Below are 19,522 nucleotides of genomic sequence, written 5' to 3'. Positions count from 1 at the left end.
CTGTTATCTTTCGCATTAGAGTTTTATTTATTCCAGTCTTGTTTATATTATCAAAAAAAAAATAATTCACGTTTTTCCACATTAAGTTTCTTTTGGTTACTAAAGTGACGCCACCGAAATCGGGGTGTTACATGGACAAACGTGTATTTTTACTACCATTTACCACTATCTTTCTCTTCTATCTCTTTTCTATTTCTCTCATACCAAAGAACCTCAAAATCTACTTTATTTCTCACATATTTCTTTTTACTCAACTTCTCTTCTCTACTTTCTCTTCTCGAATCACGTATCGTATCGTGTATCGGAAGTCCTATTTTTTGTCTCGTGTATCGTATCGTATTATGTATCGTACGATACAAACACACACAAAAATAAGTTATAAATGAAAAATGCATAATATAATAATATAATTAATCAAAGGATGACAAAATGCAACTCTTCATCTCCTTCAAAATCATCAATAACATGACAAATGCAAAGCACTTCCATACTTGTTAAACTATACTTTGATCATACAACTTAATAACAGAGGTGAACGACCTTGAAGTTGAACTCGTTGGTTTTGACTCTGATAGAAGATGCGTTGAAATTAGGGATTTTAGGGTGATTTCAATCTCTAAATTGATTAGGTCAGTTGGGTTGACCCACTTTAGCCCAGATTAAAAGAAAAAAAACGCAAAAAAGGCTTAAAATAACAAATATCTGAATCGGTGCGATACATTTTCGTATCGCGATACAATGATACCTGATACGATACAGCCGATACAAGTGCGATACAGAGACAATTCGATACACAGATGCGATACGTATGATTAGGCTAAAAAAACGTATCGTATCGCGTATCGTATCGACATATCGTACGATACTTACTACCATGTTGGGTACTTGGATATATGATTTGAAAAATATTATGAATGAATAAAATGAAATAAAAATTATAAGAAAAAGGTAATGAAGGAATACAAAAATTATAACTCACTTCACTTCTTTTATTATCCAAACAATAGAACGATAATTTTTTTCAGCTTCGTTATAAAATACCAAAACAATAGAATATTTTTATTCCATCTCAACCCATTGCATTCCATCAATTCACAAGTTGGGATGGTGGTAATATGCAACTTGCAAGTGTAGATTGCAGTATCTGACTTATCTTCAATTTGCGTTTGGGACGGAGTTACTAGTGGCTGCTTAACCTCATCTTCTGCCATCTACTTGGTGAGGTATGACTGTGGATTTAATTGGGTTCAACAGTTGGTCAATTTGGTGGGCAATGATATAATATATTAGTGAGATGGTGGGGTTGTGGTGCATGCCAGCTTCATCTTGCATTTAATTAGTGGATAGTTCCAGTACCTTACAAGCTTTAGTTCTGGATCTCTAGCTTGTGTTCTTTTTTCTGTCTCTGGTTTTCAGTTACTTACCTATTGTACTCTTCCTTTCTGCTCTTGTATTTGGCCTTAGCCCCCCTTGTGCTAAATTTGAATACAGTTTATCTGATCTTTGACTTTCTGGTTGCTAGCTCTCGCTTGCAGAAAAGATTCAAGGGATCTACAAACTCTTGAAGTGAGTAAAACTGCCGTTCACCTCTCTTGTTAAATTTCATTTATTGACTCTGTTAATTATAGCACTGGTTCTCTCAAATATCAATATTGTATTGTTAATTGAAAAATTGTAAATACTATACCCAGAGTTTGAGATGTGAGTGAGGATATTAATCAGATATTGTTTTCACTATTCATGTTTATTTTCTAATCAAAACCATTTTTTTTTATTTGTTTCAAGAAAATTAAGATGGGTAGTGTGGATTATTATGTCTTAAATTGAGTATTTTTCAGGTTTATTAACTTAATTTGTCTAATTAGATATGGTTTCTTTCCAGGTAGTTAGCAAAAATATATACTATAACCGATGGAGATCCCTGCTAAGGTCTGCAACCATATTTTTATCATCAGCTCTACAAGACCAGATTGTTTCCAATTTAAAGTTGATCTCGGTCGAGCTCTGACTGATGCAGGATTTAACATTGTACAGAGTGGTGCAGAATATTCACGATCTGTTTTTGAAGCAATTGAGAAAACAAGACTTTCAATTGTGATTTTGTCTGAAAACTATGCAGAGTCTCCGTGGTGTCAATATTCTTGACTATAAGAAGAAATTTGATCAGCGGGTTTTGCCAATATTTTATAGAGTAAACCCCACAGATGTAAAGTATCAGAAAAATAATTGTGCTTTTGCCATGGAACGACTGGAATCAAGATATGGAAAAAACTCTCCGGAGGTAAAGAAATGGAGATCTGCTTTGCATCAAATTTCTGAATTAAAAAATGGGAAGTGTTACACGGCAGACAGGTACGTTACTTGCAATAAATTTTACGTAATTCCCCATAATTGATTTGATGCTATATATTATAGTCTACTACTTGTTAAATCGGGTTTTGTTATTATTGTTAGAAGCCCACACTGGTTAGAGATATGACTAAACAAGTGTTTATAAAGGGTAGAGCAGTCTTCAACTCTTGAGCTAGCTTAAGGGTTGAGGTAGACCTCCCGAATTCCAATATGGTAGGGTAGAGCAGCACTCAACTCTTGAGCTAGTTTTTGGGTTTTTTATGATAACTTTTTTACTTGTTATAAATTATAACTGTTTTTTTTATTGAATAGAAAGTACAAAGAAACAAAAACCGTGTCCATATATATAAAACTGAATTGAGAAACCTTGGCTTGCATATGCTTTTATAGGAATCAACGTGAATTCATTCAAGAGATTGTAGAAATAGCCCATGAGCACATAGGTTTCTTGTCCACCACAAGATCTGCAAAGTCTTCATGCCAACTCTCCACTACCAGCTATGGAATTACAAGTTTACGGTCCTTCCCTACTGGAACTGGAAACGAGTATTATTACTATTTCGACTCTATAAAAGAGGCTTCAAGAAAACTTCTGGATGCATTGCAAGATGATACTTGCTATACTATCGGAGTATGTGGAAGGAGGGGCTCTGGTAAAACATCATTAGTGAAAGCTGAAATAAGCAGCTACGGAAAGATTTTTGATAGAGTTATATTTCCCAATGTCTCTAAAAATCAAGATATCAGGAGCATTCAAGATGCAATTGCTAATTCATTGAATGTGTATTTTGAAAAAAATGACAGAGATGCTGTAAGAATAATGAAAATGTTTTCGAAAATAGAAAGGATGGATGGAACAACTCTTGTCATCTTGGATGATTTTCCAAGGGAGTATACACCTCAGGAGCTAGGTATTCCTTATAATAACAAGCACTGTAAGGTCATTTTGACCACACGTGATGAATTAGACTGCCCCGCTATGGGGTGCAACCACTCAATTCTTCTGAAACCCTTGTCTAATGATGAAGCTTGGACGTTGCTACAACATCTTTCAGGTGTTAACTCGCAACTTGATCTGCTTGATGTGGCGCGAAATGTTGCTTTCAAATGTAATGGTTTGCCTGGTTTGATTAAAGATGTGTCGTCTTCCTTAAAAAAGAAGCTCAATATTGACCAGTGGAATGAATCATTAATCAGTTTAAGCCACTCAACCGCTCGTTATCAGATTTTTATCAGTTTTAGAGGGGAGACTCGTCATGTTTTTACAAAGCATCTCTATGATGCTTTGTGCCAGGAGGGATTCAAGACATTCATGGATGACAAATCACTCGAGGGTGGTGTTCCAATTGAGAAACTTCTTGATGACATTGAAGAATCAAGGTTTTCAATCGTTATTTTATCTCCAAACTTTGCAGACTCTGAATGGTGTCTTAGAGAACTTGTTCAAATTCTTGACTGTAAAGATAAGGAGGAGAAGAAGCAATTAGTTTTGCCAATATTTTATGATGTGGAACCTGGACATGTAAAGTATTTGCAAAATAGTTATGGAGAAGCCATGGAAAAACATGAAAAGAAGTTTGAACAACATCCTGAGATATTACAGAAGTGGAAGAATGCTTTGCGTGATATCTGTAAGCTGACCGGATTCAAAAAACCTGACGACTGGTACGCAATATACTTTTAAGAATTGGGATTGTCTAAATCATCTAAGAAAATGTTGGGTAAAACCATCCGTCATAGGTAGTCCAATAATATTTTGACATGTCATGACTTATAATTTTCTAAAACAAGTCAAAATATTATTAGGCCATCTAAGCCTATGATAATTTAACCCAAACTTCAATTTATCTTTAGTGATTTAGACAACTCCTTCAAAATTACAAAATTTATTTTAAAAACCTCTCTGTTTTTAGTAGGATTTCATAATTAATCTCTTTTGTTTGAGTTTGAATAAATAAATCGAAAGGTGTTGTATATACTTTGCAGGGCCAGAGATGAATTTATAAAAAGGATATTAAGATTTTCTTGTGAAAATAGACATCGCCTGCATATACAATCTATGTATATGAACTAGAAAGACTTCAGGCAGGCAGGACAAGCAAGCTCGTGTGCAATGTGTAAAGAGGCTGAGGAGAGCACCAACCACTTGCGTTTTAATTGCAAATTTGCATGGATAGTTTGGATGAAAAGCTATAGTTGGCTAGGAATCCAAATTGTCTTGCCCCAACATTGCAGCAGTCACTTTAAACAACAGTGGCGAGAGGGGAACATTAGCAAACAATTGAATTGGTGGGTAATGTGGTGCACTTGCATATTGTCCATTTGGCTAGCCAGGAATGAGGTAGCTTTTAAGTCAGCGGAGGCGGATGTGGATAAGGTAGTTGATTCAATTCAGTTCAGATCCTGTAAATGGATTCGATATAAAGTGAAGGGTTTCTTGTACTCCTTCTATGAATGGTATATGAACCCCGTCTTATGCCTGAAAGGGACCATTTAACACCACTTGGAATGGGCTCAGGATGTTGCAGGGGGAGCAGCTCGGAACCAGGATCTTCTGCAGATTGCAAAAGAAAATGAAAGAGAACTAGAAGTTTAATCCAGAAGAGTTTGGCTACATATTCTGGATCAGTTGAAGGGCATTGGAAACACAATGAAACTATGTTACAAGGAAATGCTGTGATGTCAAGGACCTCCTTAAATGCTAGAAGAACCTTGTATTCGAGATTCTGGTGGGTGATTGCAATTGTCATTGGAACTTTGTGAAGGCTGGTCCACATGTGCTTTTGAACGAGACAATTAACTCGGTGGAGAAAATAATGCTGTTTCTGCTATGCTGTTTGGGGAAAAGGTCTGATGTAGATAGTTGATGTATAATAGGATCAAAAGAGAGAAAAGGTAGAGGGGAAGGGGATTTATTGAATTGGTCTTTAGCTATGTTGCTGTCATTTATGTTTTGCTCTTTTATTTTCCTGTTTTCTGCAACTGTTGCTTCTTGGCTTTGAGTTAGCTAAGTACCTTGGTTGCTTTTTATGCTTTTCCAATTTGTATTTGGGTTTAGCACCCCTTGTGCTTCCTTATATGAATTGTTTGCCTTCCAAAAAAAATACTAGAAAGACTTCAGCATCTCTTACAAAGTTACAAATGAGTGCAGCTCAAGGTAGAACTGGTTGAAAATAGTTACTACTCATAAATGGACTGTGATAATTTATTTTGGAGATTTTTCGCAGAGTAATGATTTATCCTCTTATTAGTACTTATGCTGGTGCAATGCACAAATAATATTTTCCTTAAAGATTATAAAGAATCATTTTTTTTTGTGTCGTGTATTGGCCAAGGTTATAGAAGCAATTGCCTTAGGCTACAGAACCTGCATTGTGGAGATTACTATGGGCTATGCAGCAAGAGATTATGGAAGCAGAAGCCAGAGAAGCTCTGTGGCGTGAGGAGTTGGTTGAGGAGATAGCAAAAGGTTGGAGGGTTGAAAGAACTTGAAGAACCAAGCACGAAAGAGGAAGTACTCAAGTGATGCTTCATCAATGTGTATATAAAGTTCATTATAGGAGCAAATTTTTATGCTTCATTTTTAAACATGAAGCATAAAAATCTCATCTCCTTTAATCCGCCACCCCTTTGCTTCTCTTTTTGTCTTCTGACTCCTTCCCCTTCGATTCGTTGGACTGCTGGAGCAACAGAACGGGATTCAGGGTGCTATTTTTAACTGCAAGAGGTCCATTAATGTCTCCAGAGGTAAATTGTTCTTTTCTCTTTCGTCCACTAAGCTGGGGACCATTTTTTTTTTGTTTATTGTTATTATTCTTTTGAAGATTCTTTAATTCTGTTGACATAATTGCACATTTGTACAAGCTTAGTGAATTACGAATAGTCTAATACTATTGGTTGCCTCATATTTTTACCTTTTGTGTATTGAATTTGGGAAAATCAAGCTCCATGCTTTGCATTTTCAGATGACAGTGTATTCTTCCTATGAAAGCCTATGAATTGTAGTGTATCTACTTAGATGATCCTTTGGATGCTATCCTTGCCCGCCCACATTCCTACTGAGGTCAGCTACTCCTTTTATTAATTTATCTTTTGGGGAGTTTTACAATTTAGTTTTTGAAATTGTGAATTTGTGCCCATGCATTGGTAGTTTGGTTTTTAGGTGGAATTGAAAAAATTTCTACTTTAAAGGGCATTGTCTCTATAAATGAACAAATGCCATGGCAGGTTGCATGAAAGTGGACACAAGCTAATACATTTAGAGCCTGCCGCACCTTACATTGAGGTGACCTCATTGTGAAACAAGGTGCCTTTCTTTCTTCATTTTTCTTTTAAATATTGGCAGCAAACTGAATCTTATATGGATTTTCATATTGACACATCCTTAAATGTAAATTACATCCCAGCGATGCTACTAATCCCCTGCTTGGTGGATTCTTAAATTCAATAAACTCTGAAGGAATGTTGGGTCAGTAGCTACCAAGTGCGTTGTCCATGAAAATGTATGAAGGAATGAAACACCATCAATCAATGGATTCAAAGCCATCTCAAGCATTGTTTTACCTGAAACAATGAAGGTTATATACTGAGTTAAAAGAATTTAGCACATGATAGAAAGTTTGTGTGTACAGATTTGGTGACTATGTTTGTACTTATTCAAATTGCTAAAGGAAGGCTTTTCAAGGTACATTTTGTGTGTGAAAGTATTTGATGTAATACTGAGCCATCGTTGAAGAATTTAATTTAATTGAAATGAAAAATGGCCGCACTAACAGAGTCATTGTGGAACATTTGCACTATTCCTCACTAACTCTTACTACCCATCTATCTCCAACCTTGACTTTTACTTGGGAATCAACTGGTTTGGCATAGCAGAGTAAATGGATTCTGAGTTGAAACTGAGTTCCTCCCTCAGGATCACTCTTTTCTCATACCAACTGATCGTAGAGTATGCGCCCCATAGATGACTGATCAGTAGCCACTCCCCAGATCTGCCTTTCATTACCAGTTTCCAATCACAATAAAGAGAAAATCAGTCGCATTATTTTATTTGTTAAATTTACATAAAATCCAAATTGTGGTTTCAGGGGAGAAATGGGGAATACAATTATGTAATGCAATTCGCGATTGAGGTCCTATATTTCATGCTTTGTGTTCAAAACATACAGGAACATGGCACCACAAAAGAAACATTAGTGACCATTAGGCACCATTATAGGAGGACGACACTCTAGATAATATTTTTAATAGGCTAGGGAAGTGTCTTTTAATTCTGACTTTGACAAAGGTGATGAAATATCTAATACGAAGTGTTTTTCTCGAAATCTAAATCTAAAGTGTAGATTTTTTGGTGCCCGCCAGTGTTCTGTCGTGGTTGACTTGAGAATATGGTGGCGCTAGCCTTGAGCAGAGAGGAGTACTAATAGAAGACACTCCGACACTTAAAATATAACTCTAAGAAATGATAAATTATTAATTAATATTTATATTAATCTTTAGAAATTCAAGGTTGTGATTTTTCCATTAAATTTGATAGAAAGCCAAAATAAACTTTCTACTAATCCTTTGACATACAACTAAATTCTTATTAGAGTTTTTTTTTAACATTTGGAAACAAATTTCTTATAATTGTTTAGTTAATATTAGTAACAAACAGAATTTAAAGAAAAAACATTTATCAAATTCCATGGGACATGAAAAATTGTTTTCGATTTATATAATATAGTAATTAATATTAATCTTAATCTTGAAAAACTAAATATGAATATGGAATTCTATTGGACATACTAAATTATTTTGAATTTATAAAATATATATAAAATAATATTAATCTTTAGCAATTATATTTTGGGATTCTTACATTAAATTTGATATGAATGCGCCAAATTTTTTTTTACTAACCCTTTCACTTACGGTCAAAAGAATTTAAGTTCATTCTAGAAATGTAGATTTTTATCTCCAACTTTTGCACCTGTAATAAATGTTGCCCCAATAATAAGCTTGGTATCAATGACCACCAAGGAGGTTGCCACCTCGAATGGGTAAGCAGGAGTTCAGGTATGAAGTAAGAGGATCTTTGTGGAGGCCCAAGGTATGACAACAGGTGCAGACAAGTGCACAGGAGGAGAAGACAAATATAGGAGATCGAGGCGGTGCTATATTTTACAAACAGTGATGAGGATAATAGGTGGGTGCAACAGTGTGTTGTGGCGGGGGTGCGGGAGATTGAAAATGTTGAGATCCTACAACATTATTTTAGTTCGGTTGGGCTGTTTAACTTTGTTAGTCCCGTTGGGAGCGAAGGAGGTCATTCTGGAGTTTGAAACACAACAAGAGATGGAGGTGACAATATCGGAGTGCCGAGACTTCTGGAGGCGTATAGTTACATAGTATTTCTCCGTGCCGTGAGGGAACTTTTGGAGTCTCCCATTGCATGTAGGTGTTAGTTTGGCAAGTGCCTCTGGGTGCTTGGGAACATGATTTTTTTTTTCTGCAATTGGCAATAAGCTGGGTCGGTTTGTATGCATGGATGAGTGTACAACTATGAAATATCGAGTAGATTATGCAAGGATTCTAGTTGAAACTACTCATCTTCTATTACATCCTTTCGCGATGCTAGTTGGAGGTGCAAGGGCAATCACAGGTTCTTCTGATCAAGAAAGACCACACCTACTATGACTATGGATGCGTTCCAACGATGCCTTCGACACCAGTTAGGAGTACCAGTAGGATGGGGTCGGGATCGGAGTTTGATGAGGAGGGCATGAGAGAGGCGGAAAAGGAGTAGGTGAAGGGTTCAAAGGATGGGGTTTCGTTGACGATAGAGGTGAACATAACCCTCAATTTGTATTTCAAAAATCTGAGGCAATTTTGAAATATACTGCTAATAAACATGTGCCCTACTTTAGGGGAGAATTGAAGATATGGAGCGGCTATAGAAGTGGTGAGGTGGAGGGGATTGGTGAGGGGCGTGAAATTAGTGAGAAGGATAAAATTAAGGAGGAAGATTTTTTTTTTTATAGACAAATGTTAGTTGTTAATAATGTTATTAAATTAGTCTTCCTCAGGGTTCGAACCCTGGAGCTTCACCTTTCATTCCACCCAACTCTTATGTCTCTAGCTCTTACCACTTGAGCTATCCTTCGGGAACAATTAACGAGGAAGATATTATGGGACAGGTTCAAGATTTATTGGAATTTGGTTATGATAGGGAGGAAATTCAAAAATGCGAAAACATTGTTATACAAAGTCTGGAAGTTTATGTGGGCAAAAGGTAGACATATTACGTAATGCCCTTCTAAGCACTTCTCCATCACTATGCCAATTCACGGTGCAAGAGGCCAGTTACCAAACGAACCAACATAATGGTTTTGATAAAATTTCGAACGTTAAATATATAAAAGTATCTAGCAGTTGTATCTCCAAGAGATATTTCTCTTTATTAGGGGTCCATTTTTATTATTTGCCCAGGGCCTCCAAAATGTCGGGACCGGCCCTGGGTGGAGGATGCTATGAATTGGGAGACTTTCTTATAGGAGGAGAAACTGCGGGCGGTGGAAGAGGTGACATCCACTGTTTGTCGACAACGGGGTAGGCCGAGAGAAAGGTCAAATTACCAGTACAGGAGCATACTCAAAAGCATCCGAGGGATAAGCCTCCTAAATCGGTGGGGAGCGGTGAGTTCCGATTTGCGATCATTGAGGTATGATGGGACTCAATTACAGTTGATGTTCGTGGATTCAGGGGCGGAGCCACAGGGGTGGCTTACCAGTGCTCTGCGCCCCCGAGTCTTTTCGATATTCATTTCGATACTATGTATATTTTTCTTCTAGCACCGTTAATAATTAATATAATGTTCAACATAAAATAGATTATGTAACCCACAATGGCGTAGCGGTCTGCACATGAAAAGATTCTCTCTAGGTTGTGGGTTCGAATCTTTCTAGCTCCATTTTTTTTATTTTCAGACCGAAAAAACTATAAAAACGGATAAATGCTAGGACTAGGAATCGAACCTCCTACTCCATGGCTAAAAGTTTTATAGTAGGCACTAGGCATGTTTTCCACTATACTAGAAGAAGTTTATCCTTATATTTGAAAATTTGATATATTTATACACAAACATAATATCATAATTGGTCACTTTCTCATCTCAATTCAATTACACATATCTTTTTTTAAAGGATTTACTAACAACTAACCACTAACATTTGCCTATAAAAAAAAACATATCGAATTATTTGGATTATTGTTTGATAAAATTATGTTTAATATAATGAAGTTTGATAAAATAAAGGATAAAAAATTAAATTTGTATAGATTAAAAATAAACATTTTCTAGATAAAAGAAAACAAAATTAATATTTTTCTTTGATATTTAGCCACCCCGGTGTCAAAATCCTGGCTCCGCCCCTGCGTGGATCGGCATAGTGATGGAGAAGTGGTTAGAAGGGCATTACGTAATATGTCTACCAATGTAATGGCAATGGATTGATATTGATCTGTTTTGTTATTTTTTGTTGTCATGTATCCTTTGTGGTTTTTGGTTATGGTAGCAAATGTGGCATTTTGGGTTATATTGTTGGAGTAATGTTGAGGCACATGGTGGTGAAGGATTGTTTTGTAGGAATGTGAAGGTAAATGCTATGGTGTCACCCAAAAAAGTGGATGCACCGGTGTCCCCTGTTATTTATAAGTCAGATTACTAATTTACCCCTATAGCATTTCTGGCGGTTTATAACCTTCAGTATGTGAAAGATGAAGATCAACAATATCATTTAACAGAAGTACAGAACTACGAAAAGAAGAGTGAACTAGAACCCAGACAGCATAATGAAAATCAACAATGTCATGTAACAGAAGTAGAGAAGAGTGATTGGAACCAAAGCCAGTAAGCCACTGGTAGAAAAATCAAATTTGACAAAAAAATAAAACCCAGTAGTCATTGATCTAGAACCCATACAACATTGAAAAATGAAAATCAACTAAAATAAAATCCAGCCATAGAGAAAACAGATCCGGATTGAGATATGGATATGGTTATTAATAAGGCAAACAATCATCATTCGTGAAGTTCCATATGGGTGCTAACATGTTAGTATAGTTGTTTGATCTCAAACTGTCGATCACCATTTTCTAGATCTGAACATTGGAAAAAAAGGCAAAATATAGAGGAGATCGGGAATAAAAAATGAAGCACGAATCTGGAATAATTGCTGTGGAAGAGGAAGGAAAGAACCGGTGCTCCGTGCATGTAGCACACCGGCGATTCCACTACAGAGCAGAACGCGGTGGTTCTGTGCATGTACCAGTCGTGAGGAACCCGTGAGCGATCTTCTATCGGTGGCGAATGGCGTCTGAGTGGAGCCTCACGGCGAGCACAGTGCGACAGCGGCGGCGAATGAGGCACTTGATTTGGGTGAGAGTGTGAGACAAAATCCGCCACAAGCTGATATCGAGATACCCATATTCTTCCACATGTTAGGGTTTGAAATGGGTAATAGAAGGAATCAAAATTCTCTCCAATAAATAAAATATATGCTAAGACAGAGATATTGGATTGGTGTTGGGGCTGGAGAAGTTGGGTTGCCGGCGCAGCACAAACTCTCCACCAGGAAGAAGAGGGATTTGGATGAGGCCAATCAAAACCAGGAAGAAGAGGGACTTTTTTTTTAATGAATGGCGGGGCAATTTAGTAAATCTATAGATTTAATCTAAACAGTTTAAATATTTAATTAATATATCTATGGTATAAAATTAGTTTACATACAATGTCCCCCTTTTTATGAAAGTTTTTTTATAGGTGACACCGGTGCATCCATTTTTTTGGGTGACACCATAGCATTTACCGAATGTGAAGGCATGAATGGGCTTGAGTGTGTTATTGGTGATGGTATGTTGTTGTAATGCTTGGAATGTGTTCTGTGTTGTCGTAATGCTTAGGATGTGTACTAGTTTTTCTTTTGGTATGTATTTGTTGTTGGTGATAGGGGGTCATGGTGGTGGATATGTTGGTTTTTTGTGTTATAGAGAGCTTAAAAATGTGTACTTTTTTTTCTTGCACTACGGTTTTTCCCACAAGGTTTTTCATAGTAATGTTTTAATGAGGCACATTTTTAAGTCATTTTAGTGAGGGTGCCTTTTTGTTTGGTGGGATCGATGGGTGTTAAGTTGTTTTCCCTATATTAACTTTCAATAATATATTCTGTTTCAAAAAAAAAGTTAATAATATTTAAACACCAAATAAAAGAAAAAAAATTCAGTTATGGAATTCCATAGGACATGATAATTTTTTGGAATTATAATATCAATTATAAAATTTCATAGGACATAAAATATTATTTTCAAATTTATAAAATATATAAATAAATATTAATACTATTCTTTAGCAATTAAAGTTTGTGATTTCAACATTAAATTTGATATGAATGTCGTAATAACTTTCTACTAACCCTTTCACTTACACTTGGACTTTTTTTAGTGTTTAGTTAATATTATTTACACATCAATTAAAATTTTTAATACTCCATCTGTTTTAAAGTAACTTCTAGAAAGAGAATAAACACGCATAATATTGTTACTTTTTGGACTGGGCGAGACCCTAGGGTCGCTCGCCCAGGAGCGCCAACATAGAGCGACGAGCGGACCAGGGACTTTGGCCTCCTCCCAGAGGCCCAATCGGCCCATTAGGAAGGGTTAAAGGCGCGAAGCCCAACTCCACATCTATAAATAGGGGATGAATACCAATTGTAAAAGACTCTTGGCTCATTGGAGAAATAACAAGATTGAAATTTAGTTACTTTCTCTCTCTAAAGCGGTTACGCTCTCATTCTCTCTAGGAATCTCGCATTACGTTCCTTACACTTTAGGTACTATACCTCATCTCAATGTTCATGGTTAGAACATTTGGCGTCGTCTGTGGGGAACAGTAGATTTCGATTCCTGGACTACGTGGATAGTGATTTGGCTGAAAGAAATTCGATTTTCCGTGCAATTCTCTTTGGTTTCTTGATTTTCGGTTAAATTCTTGATTCGTTAGTGACACTTGATGGAACGCAACATCGACGAAGTAAAAGAAGGATGAAACACACGCGTGATTCGCGCCGCGCGTATGGGAGGAGGCACGGTGAGGAAGCGGAGTCCTCAGTCTCCTTGTTGGAACCTTCAGGAGAAAGACCGCCATCACCTCAGTCGTTGGATGCTCGCAAGGATTGGAGGTGGCTGATTCGCGACGTCAATACTCGCCTGAAGCAGCAGGAGACGGAGGTCCAAAGGGCAAATACAGCAGCGGAGCCTTGGACATTGCAAAGGAAAAGCTATTGGAAATCCTCGAGGGAGTGGAGGAATTCGTCTCCAAAAGGAAAGCTGGCGTGCTTGGACAGATCGAGCGAAGCAGAGAATCTCCGGGAACCGCGAGTGACGCGAATGAGCGGCAAACCGGGAGGTGAATGGTGCGCTTATCACCAGGCCATGGGCCACGTCACCGAGGAATGCCACACGTTGCAGCGCGAGGTGAGAAAGCTGATAGCGGCAGGAGAACCTGTTAGAACACAGGGCGGTAATGCTTTGATACCTAAAGGAGTAAACACGATCGCTGGAGGGTTTTGAGGAGGAGGAGTCACCAGTGCAGCTAGAAAGCGCTACGCTGGGGCGGTGAACGCAGTCATGGAGATTCCTTTTGGCTTTTCACACCCAGACATTACCTTTTCATCTGATGACTTCTTCGGAGTAAAGCCGCATCTGGACGATCCGATTGTAATCCTCCTTCGCGTCAACCAACTCAATGTACAACGAGTACTTTTGGATCAAGGGAGTTCAGCGGACATCCTTTACGGCGGAGCGTTTGATCGGCTCAGTTTGAATGAGGGAGACCTCACTCCTTATGTAGGGACTCTGGTGGGATTTGCGGGCGAGCAAGTATGGGTGAGAGGCGTCCTTGACCTTGACACCACATTTGGCGAGCGAGAGAACGCTAGGACGCTGAAGGTGAGATACTTAATCCTAGGAGCGGAGGGATCTAACAACATGATAATTGGCAGAAACATCTTAAACCGACTGTGCGCCGTGATCTCGACGACACATTTGACTGTTAAATATCCTTTGCCAAATAGACGAATTGGGAGAGTTGCTGTGGACCAGAAGACTGCAAGGGAGTGCTATTGCAACGCGGTAGATCGGTACGGGAAAAGGAGCGCCTCGGTAGGACACCGATGCAACGAGGTTGAGGCGCCAAAAGAAAACCTAGATCCGAGGGGCGGAGGGCGAGTCAACATGCCCACGCCAGTTGAGGAAACCAAGGAACTGAAATTTGGCGAGAAAGTGCTCAAAATAGGGACCAGACTGACTGAGGTCCAAGAACAGAGATTATCAAAGCTGTTGGGCGAGAATTTGGATCTTTTTGCTTGGAGTCATAAGGACATGCCAGGAATAGACCCGGACTTCATTTGCCACAGGCTGGCGCTAAATCCCGGAATTAAACCAGTGACCCAGACACGCCGACGAATGGGCGATGAAAAGGAGAAAGCAATCCAACAAGAGGTAAACAAATTACTGGCGGCAGACTTTATCCGGGAAATTAAGTATCCTTCCTGGCTGGCGAATGTGGTGATGGTAAAGAAAGCGAATGGGAAATGACGAATGTGTGTGGACTACATAGACCTGAACAAGGCATGTCCAAAAGATTCTTACCCATTACCCAGCATAGACAAGTTAGTGGATGGGGCATCCGGAAATGAGCTGCTGAGTCTGATGGATGCCTATTCGGGATATCACCAAATCAAGATGCACCCGTCGGATGAAGATAAAACGACCTTTATGACCACCAGGGTAAACTATTGTCATCAGACCATGCCCTTCGGACTGAAGAATGCGTGGGCGACGTATCAGCGGTTGATAGATAGGGTATTTGAGGGCCAAGTAGGAAGGAACATGGAGGTCTACGTTGATGATATGATCGTAAAGTCAGTTTTGGGATCAAGCCATCACGAGGATTTAACAGAAGCTTTCGGCAGGCTCCGAAAGCATAACATGAGGCTCAATCCGGAGAAGTGTTCTTTTGGTATACAGGGCGGGAAGTTCTTAGGCTTCATGATTACGTCGAGAGGAATTGAGATCAATCCAGATAAGTGTAAGGCGATCCAGGAAATGAAAAGCCCAAGTAGTGTGAAGGAGGTACAGCACCTGACGGGGCGGATTGCGGCCCTATCCAGGTTTCTCCCTCATTCGGGCGAAAAATCGGCCCCGTTCTTCAAATGCCTCAAGAAGAACGCGACGTTTGAATGGAGTTCAGAGTGCGAAGAAGCCTTTTACCGCCTTAAAGAGATGTTGTCCGCACCGCCCATTCTATCGAAGCCTGTCCAGGGTTTTCCTTTGCACTTGTATTTTTTCGTCAGCGATCGTACGATCAGCTCGGTAATCCTCCAAGAGGTAGACGGAGAACATAAAATAGTTTACTTTGTAAGCCATACACTTCAAGGGGCGGAAATCAGGTATCAGAAGATAGAAAAGGCGGCGCTCGCCGTCCTCGTTACCGCTAGAAGCTTAAGACCTTACTTTCAAAGCTTTCAGGTAAAAATAAGGACTGATCTTCCTCTGGGACAGGTGTTGCAGAAGCCAGATTTGTCAGAAAGACTCGTCGCGTGGTTGGTTGAGTTATCGGAATACGGCTAGCAATATGACAAAAGGGGGAAGGTCGGAGCGCAGACTTTAGCTGATTTTGTGGTGGATTTAACGCCCGAAGACGGTGATAAGGTGAGCACGCAATGGGTCGTCGAACGACAACGGAAGTGGAGCAGGGGTCACGCTACAAGGGCCTGGGGAGTTAGTATTAGAGCAGTCCCTCAGATTCTAGTTTAAAGCCAGCAATTATAAGGCAGAATATGAGGCTCTGATCGCAGGTCTGAAGCTAGCAATTGAGGTTCAAATCGACAGTTTGCTGGTTAGAACGGACTCGTTGCTAGTGGCAAACCAAGTAAATGGGAAATTCCATGTGAAGGAACCGGCCTTGATAAAATATCTAGAGCGCGTACGGCTACTGATGGGTCGATTGCAAGAGGTCATAATTGAGTTCGTGCCAAGGGCGCAGAATCAAAGGGCGGACGCCCTAGCAAAATTGGCAAGCACTCGGAAGCTTGGAAATAATCGAAGTGTGATCCAAGAGACGCTCGCCAATCCTAGCATAGAAGGAGAGTTGGTAGCCTCAGTTGACCGCCAAGAAACTTGGATGGACCCCATCGTAGATATCTTGGCGGGAGAGCCAAGTGAGGTAGTGAAGTACTCAAAGGAACAAAGGAGAGAGGCGGGACACTACACGTTACTCGATGGGATACTCTTTCGACGAGGATTTAGTTCGCCCCTCTTGAGGTGTCTTCCACCTGAGAAGTATGAGGCTGTTATGGCAGAGGTTCACGGGGGGGTTTGCGCTAGCCACATCGGAGGAAGGTCTCTAGCAAGCGAAGTCCTCAGAGCGGGTTTTTACTGGCCCACGATAAGGAAAGACTGTGCGGAATTCGTGAAGAAATGCGAAAAGTGTCAAGTACTTGCCCAGGGCCCCGCCGGAACAATTTGCCACGATCAGCTCCCCATGGCCCTTCGCCATGTGGGGAGTTGACCTCGTCGAACCTTTCCCCACCGCCAGGTCACAAATGAAGTTCATCCTCGTAGCGGTGGACTACTTCACCAAATGGGTGGAAGCCGAACCCCTCGCAAGCATTACTGCAGCCAAGATCGTAAGTTTTTATTGAAAAAGAATCGTATGCCGGTTCGGGGTACCAAGGGCGATCGTTTCAGATAATGGGACGCACAAGTAACCAAACAAGAGAATTCTGCGAAGAGATGGGTATTCAAAGAAGGTTCTCTTCAGTGGAACATCCTCAAACTAACGGGCAAGCAGAGTCAGCAAATAAGGTAATCCTGCGGGGTATGAAGCGCCGGCTCTCGGAGGCGAAGGGAGCCTGGTTGGACGAACCCCCGGTTGTAATCTGGTCCTTCAAGACAACACAACACTCAACCACTAGGGAAACTCCATTCAGGATGGCCTATGGGGTGGACGCTATGTTGCCCGTAGAAATAGACAACAATTTTTGGCAAATAGCGTCGCAGTTTGAGGGCGAGAATTCTTCCAACATGGCGGTGGAGTTAGATTTGTTATCGGAAACACACGATGAGGCTCGCATCAGAGAGGCTGCGATGAAGCAGCAAGCTGCGACGAAGTATGACTCGAAAGTACGTCCGAGGGCGATGCAGAAGGGGGACCTGGTGCTTAAGAAACGAACCGGGAACACTAGGAACAAGTTGATTCCTATATGGGAAGGCCCCTACATAATTTTGAAGGCCTTAGGAAATGGGGCTTATCACGTGGAGAGCTTAGACGGAAGGCGAGTGCTGCGCTTCTGGAACGCAGCGAGCCTGAAATACTATTACAGCTAATGGATTGATAGGGAGCATGCTTCGGCGCGAGGATGATCAGCTGGGCGCGTCTCGCGAAGATTGAAGGGTTAAAAACGAAGAAGCATATTCTTGTTCTCCATTTCGGGAGTTTGTTGGCCAAAGCGCCTAAATAGTAAAAACAAAGACATGTTCTTGTTCTCCATCTCGGGAGTTTGTTGACTATCACGTCTGATTGAAAATACAAAAATTGTATCCAATAATTTCAATCACACTGAATTGCGGCGAGAGCTAGATGGGAAAAATTCCCTGAAGGTGGCGATCCCAACACGACCTTGATGTCTGGGGATCGCTCCGGAAAAGCCGACGCAGCTCGCCGTCACTCGTTGGCGGTGTGTGCGGATAAGCTTCTTATCCTAAAAACCTCTCCGAAATATGGGCGAGCGAACCTAACTAGGCATAAGCCTGGGTAAACCTATATGGCCATTGGGTCCCCAGCAGCAATAAGTCCTCGACAGGACAAAACTGGCGAGGCCGCACCTGCTCTTACGGGAAATACGGTGTGGACAAAGCCTCGACTCAAAACCTGAGCAAAAGTCCTAGTTAAACAAGGCACACCATCAATGTCGTCAGACGTAATTCAAGAACAAGGGAACTATGGGGGATGCGAGAGAGAAAAACTCTAAAAAGCGCTAAAACAAGCATAAAACATAAAGAAGTAAAGCTGAATCGATTAACTTGAAAGTAAAATACAAACAAAAAGTTTAAACGAAGTAAAGAGATACTAAGCGTTACAATAACTCGAAATGAGTTAACATTATATCTTTTTCTCTTATTCCGCAGCGTCTCCAAGGTCAACGAGAGCAACTTCCGGCGGATCTTCTGGACCCTCCAGTCCGGTGGGGGTAATCTTCTTAAAAGTCCCCAGGAGGTCAAGGTTAATAGTAGGATGGAGGTGCTTGACTTGAGCCTTGGCAATTAGGAAGCCGCGGATACGCTCATTAGCCGCCGCATGAGCAACCTCCCTCCTTATCTGCTTCTCCAAGGCAATGGCCTGGGCATCCTTCTCAGCCAAGAGTTTGCATTTCGATTCCAAATCCGACCGAGCCTCAGCAAGTATCTTACCCTTGTCCGCCATTCTTTCGCGCAAATCAGCAATCTCCTTGTCCTTAGCAGCAAGGGTTTCCTCCTAAGAATCAATGATGGCCTCCTTGGCGCCAAGGTCCTTACGGAGCTCCTCAACCTGGGCTTCAAGCTTCCTCTCTTTCTCGTCCGCCGCTACCTGTGCAAGCTTCGCTTCCGCGAGTTTCTTCTGCATCTTCTTTGTCTTATCCACCTCAGATGCCAACTGGTTGGACAACTTGGAGCAGGTCTCGTTGGCCTGAAGGTTGATAGAATGCAGTTTTTCCACCTCCTGACGAAGCCCTGCAATTCAGGTGAGGGTCCGAGCCTGCCAGGCCACTTGGGCGAACAGACAACCGGTGCGGAGAAGATTTGACACAGCTTCTTGGGCAACGTCCTGCGGGTTTTGGCTGAGAACTTCCCTCAATTTTTCAAGATAAGGGTGAGAAAGTAAGAAGGAAAAATGGTCGGCGAAAAAGCTGCTGGAAGGGTCCTTTGGGCGGTCCGAGGAAAGATTTTCTTCCCCGCCACATCTGTCATTTTCCTCTTCTTCCTTTCACTATTTGTGAGCAATCGGTTATGGGCCAATTTCCAGAGAAAGGCCTAAATACGGGGTGGGCCTTTATGGTTCCAGACCACCTCAAAGAGTTTATGCGGTTCATGC

The 19,522-nt window shown here is 40.6% G+C and overlaps 1 protein-coding gene and 1 long non-coding RNA gene across 2 annotated transcripts; both read left to right on the top strand.

Annotated features, from left to right (window-relative positions):
• Positions 1-1,075: 1,075 nt before the first annotated feature.
• On the top strand, positions 1,076-5,475 carry LOC130743566 (TMV resistance protein N-like). Its single transcript, XM_057595835.1, has 6 exons — positions 1,076-1,223; positions 1,523-1,566; positions 1,883-1,929; positions 2,035-2,352; positions 2,743-4,017; positions 4,339-5,475. Exons 4-6 carry the CDS (start codon positions 2,114-2,116, stop codon positions 4,424-4,426), a joined length of 1,602 nt encoding a protein of 533 aa, XP_057451818.1. The 5' UTR covers positions 1,076-1,223; positions 1,523-1,566; positions 1,883-1,929; positions 2,035-2,113; the 3' UTR covers positions 4,427-5,475.
• A 946-nt stretch (positions 5,476-6,421) lies between these two features.
• LOC130743632 (uncharacterized) lies at positions 6,422-7,140 on the top strand. Its single transcript, XR_009021487.1, has 2 exons — positions 6,422-6,658; positions 6,759-7,140. It is a non-coding gene; the product is annotated as an uncharacterized LOC130743632 (long non-coding RNA).
• Positions 7,141-19,522: the final 12,382 nt, after the last annotated feature.

Source organism: Lotus japonicus, chromosome 1 (genome assembly GCF_012489685.1).
Source record: "Lotus japonicus ecotype B-129 chromosome 1, LjGifu_v1.2".
NCBI classification, from domain to species: Eukaryota; Viridiplantae; Streptophyta; class Magnoliopsida; order Fabales; family Fabaceae; genus Lotus; species Lotus japonicus.
The sequence above is the reverse complement of the archived record's forward strand: the minus strand, read 5'-3'. Positions and strand labels throughout refer to the sequence as shown.

What these genes read in the sequence shown, in the direction of transcription:
- LOC130743566 (XM_057595835.1), top strand. Translation starts at nt 2,114, where the DNA reads ATGCAGAGTCTCCGTGGTGTCAATATTCTTGACTATAAGAAGAAATTT. An exon ending in AAGTGTTACACGGCAGACAG is followed by an intron (nt 2,353 to 2,742) that starts GTACGTTACTTG and finishes ATGCTTTTATAG; the next exon opens with GAATCAACGTGAATTCATTC. An exon ending in TTCAAAAAACCTGACGACTG is followed by an intron (nt 4,018 to 4,338) that starts GTACGCAATATA and finishes TATACTTTGCAG; the next exon opens with GGCCAGAGATGAATTTATAA.